We start from the raw sequence: 13,365 nt of genomic DNA on the forward strand, positions 1-13,365 counted from the left end.
TGAGCTGGACAAAGAAAGCCCCCAGAACTGGTCGATCCCTGCCCCACCCGGATATTTTGCCTTGTCTTGGTTGCCTCAGCCTATCCACTTATGTCTCCCCCGCGGACCTTTGGCCCTAGACTGAGGTGGTCTCCACTGGAACCTCCATGGGAAGCAGCTTCATGGGAGGGCTGATGACTACCCTCCCAGCAGGGGTGCGCAAGGCGGCCACGTGCCACCGCTCAGAGCCGAGGAAGATAGCTGGCCCGGGGGCAGCGGCGGGGGGCCGCGGGGATGCCAGGGCTGGCCCTCGGCGCTGGGACTTCTGGGGGACTTAACGTAGGTTCCGGGAATCACCAATGCCTGTGGAGAGCCCGGCTCACCCCTGCTCCCAGACCGAGGGAGGAAAATGGGTGGTCAGGCTGGGACACCGCCTCCCATCAGGCGCGAGGGGAGTTTCTCCACAGACAACGCATTTCCCGGCAGCCCGCGCGGCCGGGAGGCGGAGCTCCCGCCTCCCCCTGGGCCCCTAGAGGGGGCGGAGCTCCGGCCTCCCCCTGGGCCCCTTACACACAGTTCAACCCGACCCAGGTTCCCAAGCAGAGGGCTCGAGGCTCCAGACCGGCCTCACCAGGTCTGGGCAGAGGTGGGGCGAAGGCGGGGGGCCTGCGAGGAAACGTCCAGCGCGGCAGCCTCTCGTTAGTACTCCTTGGCTTCCTGCAACTGGGCCAGGTACTCCTCCTCAGGAGGGTTGTCCGCGCAGGCCTGGCCATTGTTGGTGGGCCGCACCGCACGGTAGCGGCTGCAGTCCGCCTTACATGAGATCCGGGGCAGCGTGTCCACCTTGAAGGGAAGCTCAGGTGAGACGTCGGTGCTGACCAGGTCGGGCGCACCGGCACCCTTGCCCCGGGTCAGCAGCTGGCTGCTCACGTCGCAGCAGCAGTGCTGGGCTGCCGGCGTGCTGCAGAGAGCGCAGGCAGAAGCGGGCTGTGGACCCGTACACGTCCAGGCGCTCGCGCGGGCCGCTGGCATCCTTCCAGCGGAAGCTGCGTCCCTGATGCTCGTCCCGCAGGCTCACGGCGCTGGACACGGCCTCCAACGCGTACGCGCATGGGCAGCTGGGCAGGGCCCGCAGCACCTGGCTTCAGGTATTTGGCCAGGAAGTCACTTTTGCCGTTCAGCCACTTCTCACAGCTGTCCACATCTGCAGAGGGCAGGGGAGGTGGCGGGGGAACGAGGGACTGGTCAGCCCCTGGGTGGGGTGGGGGTTACTCAAGGGCCAGTACAAAGGTGTGGCTTGGAGGCATCTTAACGGGTAGGCGGGGAGGTACCCACACCCGTGCTGGGGGCAGAACTACCTGGCCAACACAGTCAGGAGAGACCACAGAACACCACGCAGGCAAGCTGCAGCAACAGGCCATGACCACATGGACAACGGCCAAGGGGCTGGAGGAGGGGGCTGGCAAGCCCTGATGAGCTACCCTTTGTCCTTTTAGATGCAGGGTGGTGGGAAAAATCCTGGGATCTGGAAGGAGCTGGGGTGGTAGGGGGCAGGGACAGCTGTTTCAGCCTCCTGGTAAGAACGTTTCCCTGTTTTAACCACTCTCACTGGCCCATTCTTGTTCTTAACCTTACCCTTCTCAGGCTCACTCTATCCTTCTGGGCCCCCAGCGGTCCCTCTGTCTATGCTGCTCTCCTCCCCTCTCCCTCCGTTGGGAAATGTGGCTTCTCTGACCGCACAGAACAAACTGCTCCCTCTTCTTTGCTCCAGACCGTTAGGGCCCGCTTGGCAGTGCCGGGCCTAAGTTGGTCCTTTGCGTCTTTCCCTCTAAGACCCGAGCCCCTTGAGGGCTGGGACCGGACTTAAGTCTTCTGGGAATCTCCTGCCTGCCACAGGGCTGGGTGCACCTTCCCGGCTCAGCGAGCTTCTGCAGCATGGAGCACAGGAGTCAATTGCAAGGAGGCTGCTGGCAGCTGCCTGCCTCCTTGGGGGTGCAGGTGAGCGCCAGAGACACAGATTGGGAGTGTGCTGGTGAAAGCGTGGGCTGTTCCTCACTGCTGGAAAGGAGCGGTCCTGGAGCTCTGTCCCCTGACCAGTTTTGACAGCACCTGCTCTCCAGACAGAGCTTGCCAGGAGCATCCAAGAGTGACCAGGGAAGGCAAGCCCCAAGGTCCCTGTCCTGTTCTGTTCCACTGGATGATCTCCCAAGCTCTGTGGCTCCCCTCAAGACCTTCTTCTCAGCAGGAATATCAGGCTGGGAAAGGCCAGTGGGCCTGGCAAGGGGGGAGGGCTCAGATGTGCTATGGTCCCCTTGCTGGGGAGGCTAACCTTCCAGCTGGAAGATGTCCTCTGCATCCAGGAGGCCCTATTCCTGCCCGTGCAGTGAGGTTCTGCCCTTCCGAGGGAGGTTCTCCTCCAGACCCCCAGAGGGCAGGGCTAGCCCCCCACACTGACCTGGGCTGAGCATGTCCATAGCATCGTGGGCCAGGGGCTGCCACCTCTCACTGGGGAAGCCCAAGGGATCCTTGTCCTTGTCGCCTTGGGGAAGAGAGGAGGCCAGGATGGTGGTGCCACAGGGTATGTCTGTGCCCCCGGTGGGCGCCAGCCCTCACTAAGCTTGTGGTGCCCATAGCCACCAGGGACGGGGCAGGACCACCACGTTTGTGAGCTTCCTGGCTCCCCTCTCCCGAGTCCACCCTATACAAGGCTCAGAAAGTGCAAGCCACTCCCTCTCCAGGCACTGGGGCTTGTCTCACCAGGACAGGGGGCAGGTCGCAGGCGCGGGACTTGGAGGCAGTGCAGGCGTAGCTGCAGGGCTGAATCCTCCGCAGGGCTGAGTCCTCCGCTGACCGCCGCCACAGCTCCCACTGCAGGGAGACCAGGGGCTCCACTCCTCCTGAAGCTCATAGTCTGGGTCAAGGCAGGGAGCCAGGTGTGAGTGGGCAGAGCCCACTAGGCACCCTGGTGTGAATTAGCAAAAGGCACCCCCTTCCTGTGGAGGACACAGCCCTGGGGCCAGGACTTCCCTAGCGGATGAAGCAGTGGTTGAATTTCACCCCCACTCACCTGCTCAGCTGGGCACCCCTGTGCAGTGAACACCTGGGCAAATGCAGGAGGTGTCACAAACCCCAGTCACCCACTCTGTGCCCACACAGCAACATAGAGCAAAGCTACCTGGAGGCCACCTGATCACTGCTGGGGGGGCCTTGGAAAGGTCCCCCTACATCTTTAAGCTACAGTTTTATGTCAATCAAAACCATAGTTGACGATACTTCCCCGGCACTTGTAGTATTAGAGAATGTCCCCCCTCCCCACGTTAGTGACCCAGTCCTGCTCTGAGGGACCCGAAATGCACCAGGGCTCTCACTGGAACCCCTGAAGTACCGAACACACATGCCCGGCCCTCTCCTTACTTCCAGGCAGGTCTGAACAGGCTGGCACCAAGTGATTAAGAAAAATCAATAGAAGAAATGTCGAAAATCATGAAAATTCTGCTTGTTAGCTTATATGACTCTGGTAAAACAGGGAAAGCCTGCTATGACTTAGTCTGAACCAATGATGAGACACTAGGGCTCTGGGAAGTAGAGCTGTAACGCTGTGTGAAACATTCTTACCCAGGGGAAAACCGGAACTGCAATACGCAAAAATAAAAATGCCTGTCATGGTGGCCGGGGGCGGGGGGCAGGTTTCAGGTGATATTTTCTGAACAGTCTGTGTTGTCATGTTGCTTTCTAAAATAATAATTGCCAATACTTGGTTTACTATGTACTTAGACTTTAAAAGCATTAACTCACCACTCTCTACATTTAATTCCAAGTAGTAAGGGTGGTGCCCATCTCTATTTTGTAGAGGAAGGAAGCGAGGCCCAGGGAGGTTAAGTAACTTGCCCAATGTCACTCAACTGGTAAGCAGCAGACCCAGGATTCAGACTCACACAGTCTGAAAACGAGGTCAGTTGTGAGTGGTGAGATTTATAATATTTCTTAATTTGTTGGAAAACTGATAAATGTGAATAAATATATTATTAACAAATGCCTGTTTTGCTTAAGGGATCTCAGGGCTATTGTAGAGTCAAATGTTTTTTTTTTAAAAAAGCCTTTGCAAGCCTTGGGTGTTACTATTGAGCTGATGATGGTGTTGGTACAGGGCCTAAGCTCCAGACCTCCACAGCTGCCTCTGCCCAGGAAGCTGTCACCCTTATTTCCACTCAGGACCTCCAGGGGCAGCAGCCAGGGAGGTCAAGATGGGGGTACTCACTGTAGGCTCCTCAAAGATCTCTGGGGGACAGTGGCCCTCCTCCCAGCCTCCTGTGGCCCCACTGAAGCCCGGCTCCTGGTCATCTCCACCATGTTCCTCACGGTCCTCCTCCGGGTCCTCACCCTCACTGTACTCTGGGGGGTCGTCCTCCTCTTCCTCCTCCTGCTCTTCCCCTGAGGTTCTGCCCTTGAGATGGGGCCTCTCTTCCTCACCCTCTAAGTAGCCCCAGGATAGAGGCCAGAAGAGTTCCTCAGCAGGTTGCCAGCGGGGGGCGCCTTCAGAGCAGCGATTGCTGGGCTCAGCCATCAGGTCCATCTCCAGCTCATCCTGGGGATCCACCACCACCTCGATGGTCACCTGCAGAGGGACAGACACACCCGGCCACGGAGGGAGGGCTCAGAGCCAGACTCCAAAGAGAAGGGAGATGATAGGCCTAGGGACAGGAGGAGAGGTCCAACCCTTTCTCTGAACCAGCCTGTTCTTCTGGTCAACCTTCTTGGCCTCCCTGGGGCAACTGGGGTCTAGCCTAAGCCCTGGCCTTGCATCAGACTTTGCAGGAGATTCCTGACCCCCTAATCTCACCCCAGACATATTTAACTAGTGTGAGATGGGACCAGATGTGATGGTTCTAGCGTGCCAAATTGGAGATCCACTCATTTACGAGAAGCTGGGTTTGAATTCTGGCTCCAGCAGCCCACAGACTGCCCAGCTTCTGGGGCCACTAACAGCCCTGAACCTCCATTTCCTCATTGTAGGGCCAGAAAATGAGAGCAAATGACAGCCAACCCCCCAGCAGCCCGGGGAAGGGCTCTTGGTCACCACTTTGTAGACAGAAAATAAGTAACATGAAATCATTTATCTGAAAGTGAACTTTAAAAACATCATTTTGGGGCTATTACAAAGTAATATGAGGTCAAAGGACAAAATTTTTTGGGGGGGAACCAACAAAATATAAAGAAAAGGGAGATCACCCATATTCCATTTTTGACAGGTAAAATTTTGGTAATTAACACTCCAAGTTTAGATAAACAGATACACACACATACTTTTAAACAACTTTAGAATGTTATGTGTTTCATATTTTTGTGGTCTTTTTTCTCTTTCAGTGAAAGTATTTTGTAAGCTGTAGATGGTACACAAAATGCAGGAATTATTATCTTTAGGGATTCAGGGCTGACAGTGAAGACTGTAAGCTGGAATTCCACCAGCCTCTCTAGTTTTCTCTCCCATAAAGCCCCTCTGGTGGGCAATCTACCCTATTCTTCTTCAGGGGCCTGTAGCAAGGAGTGGGCCTGGCCAGGAAAGATCAGACTTTCAGGGCTTTCTAGTTGGCCTCTGTCCATATTCCAGGAACCCCCTGCAGCTCAAGAAACATTCTCTGCTCATTCAGTCCTCATGACAGCCCTGCCAGATTGGTGCTCTTTGCCCCTTGCTATGGTCTAACCAGACATGAGTAGATAACATCACCAACTCAATGGACATGAATTTGAGCAAACTCCAGGAGATAGTGGAGGACAGGGAAGCCTGGCATACTGCAGCTCATGGGGTCGCAAAGAGTCAGACACAGCTGAGCGACTGAACAACAACATGGTCTAGGCGATAGAGGCTGGGAGAGCCACGTGATGGTCTGCAGCTAAGAAGTGAGGAAGCCCGACTCTTCCTACTCCACGGGTGGGGCATGGGAGTCACCTTGTCTGACCCACACAGGACCCCCGTCCTCCAGGGAATATAGGATGAGATGTCTGACCTCGGAGCTGAGCTGTTGAGCCCAACTTTTCTCCAGGAATCTGCTGGGTTCATGGCTACCCTTGTAGCCCTCACCTGGATGCTGGGGTTCAGGGCACTCAAATCTGTATTGGCCAATCCCGGCAATTTCTGCAGCTCCAGCAGCAAGGGAGCATCCTTCAGGGTCCCGGGTGAGGGTGTCTAGTCTAGGACTAGGGGTGCTGATTCAGGGAGCGCCCGACATCTGTGTCGACGTGGCCCTGCCTGGAGGTGAGCCCTGGAGAGCAGAGGGGTCTCCTCCTCTTCTCTGGGAGAGCTGGGATCTGGGGAGGCTGAGACCTGAGGGAGGGAGGAGCAGGGAGGTGCCTGAGGTCAAGGCCCATGTGGACCTGGGAAAGGCTGGGAGGGGGTGGGGAGCAGGGGGCAGGCAGGAGGTTTGGGGGCAGACCAGGTCACACACTCACTTGTGACCACGCACCCAAACATGTCTGTTTGGGGACTTCCCTGGTGGTCCAGTGGTAAAGAATCTGCCTTCCAGTGCAAGGGATGTGGGTGTGATCCGTAGTCGTGGGGCTGAGATCCCACAGGCCGTGGGTCAACTAAACCCATGCACTGCAAGGAACAGCCTGAGCAGCACAGCGAAGACGCAGCACAGCCAAATAATAAATAATTAGACAAAGGCAGACACGTCTGCTCTGACACCTTAGAGGGTGGACGATGCCCTCAAAGCGCCCGGGTGAAATGATGCCAAAGTGAGGCATGAGGAGGAGGGGTCAAGTCAGGTTTCTACACACTGAAGAGACACAATCTCACCACCTCATTCGCAGATGGAAGAAATGAGCCCTGGAGGGGAAGGGAGCTGTTTAAGGCAGCAATTCCAAAGTCCAGGTCACAGCCTCAGAATCCCCCAGGGTCCTCATCAGAGAACAGACACTCCGGCCCTCCCAGGTCAGGGCAGGGGGCTCGGAAAGCCTTGACGCGGGTGTGGGCAGCGGGCCTGGATCCTTCCCCTCCAACGCCCCCTGCCACCTGGCTTTCCCAAGCCATCCACGTAGGGTCTGTATTCCCTGGCACCCCTGACCACACCTTCTTCCTTTGCCTGCCCACCTGGTGCCTGGATTTCTAGGCCGTGGGTGTGTCCATCTGTCTGCCAGTCAATTCCCTCCTCTGGCCAGTGTCATGAGGTCCACACTGGGGCTGTCCTTGCTGCAGTGCAAGTAGTGAGTGAAAGCAGATCCTGGATGTCTCTGGCTCTTTCTCTGGCCTTCTCTGCTCAGACTGGGACCCTGAGAGTTCAGCACCTACCTCCAGGGTGCAGCTCCATTGCCCAGGTCCCTACACCAGGGCAGAACGAGCCTGTCCAGCTCTGCCCCGTGAGCCTCTGCACCCTGCTTCACCCAGGCCACAGCCTTGACCCCACCTCCCACTTCCTAGCTGGGCAGTGTGGTAGCGCTGGAAAACATGGATCTGGAAAGTCAGATCAGCTTGGGTTCAAATCCCAGTTCTTACCAGCTCATTCAATCTGGTGATTTCCCATCAACAAAATGAGGATAATAATTCCTGCCTGGAAGGACTGTCAGAATTTTACTTATCAAACACTTCCACAGCATCCGCTGCGTGCCCAGCACTATTCCAAACACTTAATTGCTTGCTTCATCTTCCCAACAACCCTCAGATGTCAGTGCTAGCTGTCATCTCCATTTTGATAATGAAAAGTAAGGCACCGAAAGGGCAAGTAACCTGCCTGGGGTGGCACAGACATTTAGTGGGAGAACCAGGATTTGAACCAGGCAGCTTGGGCCTAGAGCCCACACTCTTAACCATCATGCTCCAGCCCTACAGGTGAGAGTGCTGAGTCTACTGCACAAATCAGGGGCTGAATCAGTCTGATTTCTCACATCTCTCCCCTTGACCACCTCCCTCTGTGGTCCCCAGATGCCTGGCTCCAAGGCTCCTGCCCTAAACACCTGGTCCCAGGGCAGCCCTGGGCCCGTCTCAACCAGCGCTCGAAATCCAGACTGAAAGTGTTCTGGTCCAGATACCCAGGGTGGATGAGTAGAGGATGGACAGAGGAGTAGGGCAACAACCCAACACCTTCACTGGCCAGTCCTGGAGGCCTGGAGCTTCCCCAGATGATGGCTTCCTAGCAGTTCCCACCCATAATTCCTACCTGTCCCTGTGACTTTGGGTAGTCGTTCCTGTCTGCAGCCTCAGCACAGAGAAGGGAGACTTGGGGGAACAGGAGTTCAGGGTCTGCAGCCTTTCCAGCTGATTTAGATGGCCCAGCATGGTGGGCATAAGCACCATGTTTTGCCATTTGGCAGTGATATTGGTATTAATAGTTATCACAGGAGGGAGTGCTAGAGATTTTACAGTGCGTGTGGTTTGCCATTTCCTCCTCCAGGGGATTTTCCTGACCCAGAGATCAAAGCCGCCTCTCCTGTGTCTCCTGCATTGCAGGCGGATTCTTTAACACTGAGCCACTGGAGAAGCCCTTTCACAGCAAGGAAATCAAGGATTTTTCCAGCCTAGAATGTCAACAGTGCTATTAGTTAAGAAACCCTGCTCTAGAGGCTGCCAGGTCTGAATCCCAGTGGTGGCCTGGTTTCTGACTTGTGGGACCCTGGCAGGTGGTTAACCTCAGTGGGCATCCTCATCTGTAAATGGAAATAGCAGCGGGACAGAGATGGTATCCAGCAAGCGTTCAAAGGGTCCATTTCCAGCCCTCCCCGCCCTGGTGCCCCCTCGGACCAGACAATGAGCAGAGCCCATAGGAAGCCCTGACTCAGCTTCACAGCCACGCACACTCCCTTTCTCTCTGGGAGCCTCCTGCCCTGTATCAGCCCCTGGGGAACTCCCCAGGGTGGCGGGGGCTATCTGGCCTTAGTCTGGGTTCCCTGAGAAGCCAACTCTGAGACAAAGCTTCAAGGGCAAGTGGTTCCTTTGGACAGTAATCCCTGGAGACCAAGCGGGGAGTCTGAGAGTGAGTCGGGGAAGGGAGGCGGCTAATAAAGAATGCTCCATGAAGCCAGTGACCAAAGTGGACCACTAGCGTGCGTCTCTCTGGGCGCCCCAGGTACCCGTCAGTCACTGGTTGAGGGAGGCTGGGTGGGGGAGAGGATCTGCACTCCAGCCACGTCCGGCTTGCCATGAACAGCTCAGAGCAGGTCCCGGTGCTGGTGAAAGCCTTCAGACAACGGGAAGTGAGGCCTGTGGGGAGGTGGGCAGAGCAACCGAGCATTGTCTGAGCGCGTCTTCCATACCAGGCCCTGGCCAGGTCCTTTACATACCTCCTGACACTTACTCCAGCTAGTGTCAGCCCCGTGCAGAAAGAAATGTCCGTCTGCTTTGCTCACATGTATCTTGTGCTCAGTACGGTGCCTGGCACCCTCCAGGCGCTCAGTAAATCACTGCTGCGTGACTGAATGACTGCCAGCAACACTGAAGGGTGAGTGTGACTATCTCTGTTAACGATGGGGCTATGGAGGCTCAGAGAGGGCAAGGGATTTACATAAGATCTCGCAGGTTACACTAAAGGCGCTTGCGTTCACGTGCAGTTCTGCTGGATCTCAACGCCCAGGCATCAGTGCAGAGGTGCCTGTGCAGACGCTGAGGCCAATAACCCCTCAAGGGCAACCACTTCAGCATGCAGAGCATCTCCGCTTTCATCTTCTTGTCTGGTCCCTGGACATGGGGGTAACGAGTGCAGGCTGGAGGCCACATTGCCTGCCTTCAAACCCCAACTTGGACACTTACTGTGTGACCTTGGGCAGGTTACTTAATCTCCCTGAATTGCTCCCCCTGTAAATTAGGGCAATGGCTGGCTGTCCCTATCTGTAGGATGGCTGGGTTAGCATGGTGCCTAGCACACGGCAAGCGTGCAGTGAATGTCACCGAGGGGAGGTGATAGATAGTTCTCGGAGAGAGAGAGAGGGCAGTACCCCTCTAGCCATCACAGTTAGCTCTTTACATCTTATTTGGTCTGAAGAGCACATCCGCCACCCTACCACTTAGGCAGGATTACCAGGCAGTGCATGGATCTCCAGGACATTCTCAAGCAAATGCTGAGGCTCCAGCCTGTGTAAGAACACCTGCTCGTCCCACGGGGCCATCTCCCACATCTGTTATGCTCAAATGTGGAGCTTTCCGTGTGTACAAATACACAACTCCATTCTTTCGGGGGATGGTGCCATTACCCTGATAAACATGAGATACACAGATATATACCAAGTTATAGCCCCACCATCCATTGCCCCTCTCTCTATCACACACACAGGGGCCCACACATACCCTCCCAGGCTTGGCAGGGCAGTTAACACAAGAGCCTTCCCCCACAAACCCTTACTGCCTTGCTTGAGCCTCCCTCACAAGCCCCCTGCCCCTCTCCTCTCATACTTCCTCTCCAGGGTCAGGAACTTGTTCCAGATAATGAAACCCAGTTGCCAGGTGCAGCCCAGCACCCTGCCTCCTCTAACCCCCTGCTTCTGAGGTCCAGGTGCGCCCCTCCAGAGCCAGGCTGCACACAGTCACTCCAGCGTTGTGGAGGTGCTGGAGTCCCAGCAGTCAACAGCCAGAGGACCATGGGCAGAGGGACGGGGCTGGACGTCACCCTTCTCCCTGGTGTGTGCTATTGTAACCCAACCCACCCTGGCCCCACCATGGAGACCTCGGAGCACGCCCTCCAAGCACCAGGGCTGGCTTCAGGCTGTGAAGCCTGCGTACCTGCACCAGGCTTATCGCTCTGCTGTTGCCATCTCGAAACGCTTAAAGAACCCGCACTGTCATTCTGCACGGGGCCACTGCTCCCGGGCACCCTGTAGGTACTGATACACACCAGGTCCTAGCATCATCCTCGCTTCCCAGAGGAAGCAGCCAAGGATCAGAGAGGTGAAGTAACTTGCTCGGGGTTACACAGGGAGCTTTTGAACTGTGGTGTTGAGAAGACTCTTGAGAGTCCCTTGGACTGCAAGGAGATCCAACCAGTCCATCCTAAAGGAGATCAGTCCTGGGTGTTCATTGGAGGGACTGATGCTGAAGCTGAAACTCCAATACTTTGGCCACTTCATGCAAAGAGTTGACTCACTGGAAAAGACCCTGATGCCGGGAGGGATTGGGGGCAAAAGAAGGGGACGACAGAGGATGAGATGGCTGGATGGCGTCACCGACTTGATGGACATGAGTTTGAGTGACCTCCGGGAGTTGGTGATGGACAGGGAGGCCTGGCGTGCTGCGATTCATGGGGTCGCAAAGAGTCGGACACGACTGAGTGACTGAACTGAACTGAGGGAGGTAAGAGTGATAAGAGGGCTTCCCTGGTGGCTCAGTAGTAAAGAACCTGCCTGCAGTGCAGGAGCTGTAGGAGATGTGGGTCCAGTCCCTGGGTGGGGAAGAACCCTTGGAGGAGGGCATGGCAACACACTCCAGTATTCTTGTCTGGAGAAACCCATGGACAGAAGAGCCTGGCGGGCTACAGCCCAAGGGCTGCAAAGAGTCGGACACGACTGAGCGACTGAACTGACTGACTGACTGACACAGGGGCTTGGCAGAGCAGGTTTGGAGGCAGGTGATAAAGCTGGAGAGCCCGTGCTCTGAACCTTTGTGCTTTGCCAGCTCCAGGTAGGGGCTGCACCCTCAGGCTCGCTGCCTGCCACTCCAGGGTGCAGAATGTGTCAAACGATCAAAACACTGGAGCAGGATGCTCTGCTTTTCTCATCCATCCTTTGCTTTGGTCCCTGGAACCATCGAGTGAGCTGAGAGCGGCAGGGGCGAGGTGAGGACAGCGAGATCCAGCGAGGAGGCTGCAACCTGCCTGGACCACTGAGCAGCCGCGCCTCCAGGCCCCTGTTCCTAACCTTCCCTCTCTCCCTCACCTGGCTTGCCAGTGGTTCCAAGCTCTCAGAGAGAGAAGGATGGTCTGGGGGGAGAACAAAGGTCATAGTCAAGGTGGGGGGAGGAGCCCAGGTGCTGGAGGTGGCAGAGGGCAAGGCCACGGGATTGGCCCCACACAGACCTGGGTGCCAGTCCCCCTTCGGTCACTTACCCATTAGGCTAGAAAGGCCTCAACCAAAGAAGGCCAATCTTCAGAAAAATACCTGCTTCTAGGTGCCACCCACCTGGCAGGTGAGACCTTTCAACCCTCCAGGTTCCTCCTGCAGTCCAGGCCCTGCTGCCGGGTAACTGGCTGGACGATGGACAAGGACTGAATTGCCAAGTACCCACCCCCCCAAATACACCCACACACACATGCATGACGCTGCCCTGGACAGCATCCCTGGAGAGGAGGCTCCTTCCTCTGTGTCCGGTCCTTCATCTCAGCCTGTGCCCTCGCAAAGCGCCTCCTCCCACCGTGGGGGAGCCCCTGCTGCCGCAGCATGAGTGTCCGCAGCTCTGCCCCGGGGGTGGACCCTTCCTGAAGGACAGGCCTTGCGGCAGAGCAGCTGCCCTCTCTCGGTTCTTCTCTCTTGGCTAGTTCTAACCTCCATCACCCTCTTGCAGCTGCAAGCCCCCAACTCTCCTCTGCCCTACCCCAGGGTCTTCCCTTGCCAGCCAAGGAGGTGGTGGGTGCCAGGGTTAGGTGCCCAGAGCCCAGAGAATTAAGCAAAGCTGGGTTTGGATCCTGGCTGATGAGTTACTGGACCCACTGTCAGTTTCCTTGCTCTTCAAATGAGGACAAAAAGACTAGGAACACAAAATGCTAGGCCCTGTGGCTGTTTGCTCAAGGCTGTTTGATGTTTGGCTGTTTGCTCCTAACTAGAACAGGGCTTCCCTGGTGGCTCAGACAGTAAAGAATCTGCCCGCAATGCAGGAGACCCAGGTTCTATCCCTGGGTTGGGAGGATACCTTGGAGGAGGAAATGGGAACCTACTCCAGTGTTCTTGCCTGGGAAATCGCATAGACAGAGGAGCCTGATAGGTACAGTCCATGGGCTCGCAAAGAGCTGGACACGACTGAGCGCGCATGCCAGGCTCTATACTAGGGCTGGGAACGTGACTTTGGCTCTGAAATAACTCATCCTTTAGGCTGGCCTTGGGGGCAGATCTGGCAAACATACTAAAGATAATTACAATATAAAGTGGTAAGTACAATACTAAAGTATTTATGCCAAATGGCTACAAAAATGCCAGTTCAATTAATTAATTCTATTTCCACTGTCATCTCCACCCATGAGGCGGGACTGGCCAGAGGCTGTTCGGTTCCTTTGGACGTCAGCAGGGGCTCCCAACAATGGGTGGGAAGGCGGGTATCTCTTAAGGGAAAATGTCTGGTTCTGTTTGGGGGGTGGTGGTGGGTGCTACAGGCACCTAGTAGGTAGAGGCCAGGGATACTGCTAGACATTCTACAATGTTACAGCACAGAATTGTACAACCCCAAAATGACTGCAGTGTGAAGGCTGAAAACCCTTG

At 56.0% G+C, this 13,365-nt stretch overlaps 1 protein-coding gene across 1 annotated transcript; it reads right to left on the bottom strand.

Annotated features, from left to right (window-relative positions):
- Nucleotides 1-678: 678 nt before the first annotated feature.
- Nucleotides 679-12,006, bottom strand: ISM2 (isthmin 2). Its single transcript, XM_052647391.1, is given in 13 exon segments — nt 679-943; nt 945-1,123; nt 1,125-1,183; nt 2,435-2,518; nt 2,737-2,745; nt 2,748-2,787; nt 2,790-2,890; nt 3,238-3,251; nt 4,245-4,594; nt 6,059-6,139; nt 6,185-6,301; nt 11,833-11,876; nt 12,003-12,006. Coding segments are annotated over 13 exon segments (1,347 nt in total).
- Nucleotides 12,007-13,365: the final 1,359 nt, after the last annotated feature.

This window comes from Budorcas taxicolor, chromosome 10 (assembly GCF_023091745.1).
Source record: "Budorcas taxicolor isolate Tak-1 chromosome 10, Takin1.1, whole genome shotgun sequence".
NCBI classification, from domain to species: domain Eukaryota; kingdom Metazoa; phylum Chordata; class Mammalia; order Artiodactyla; family Bovidae; genus Budorcas; species Budorcas taxicolor.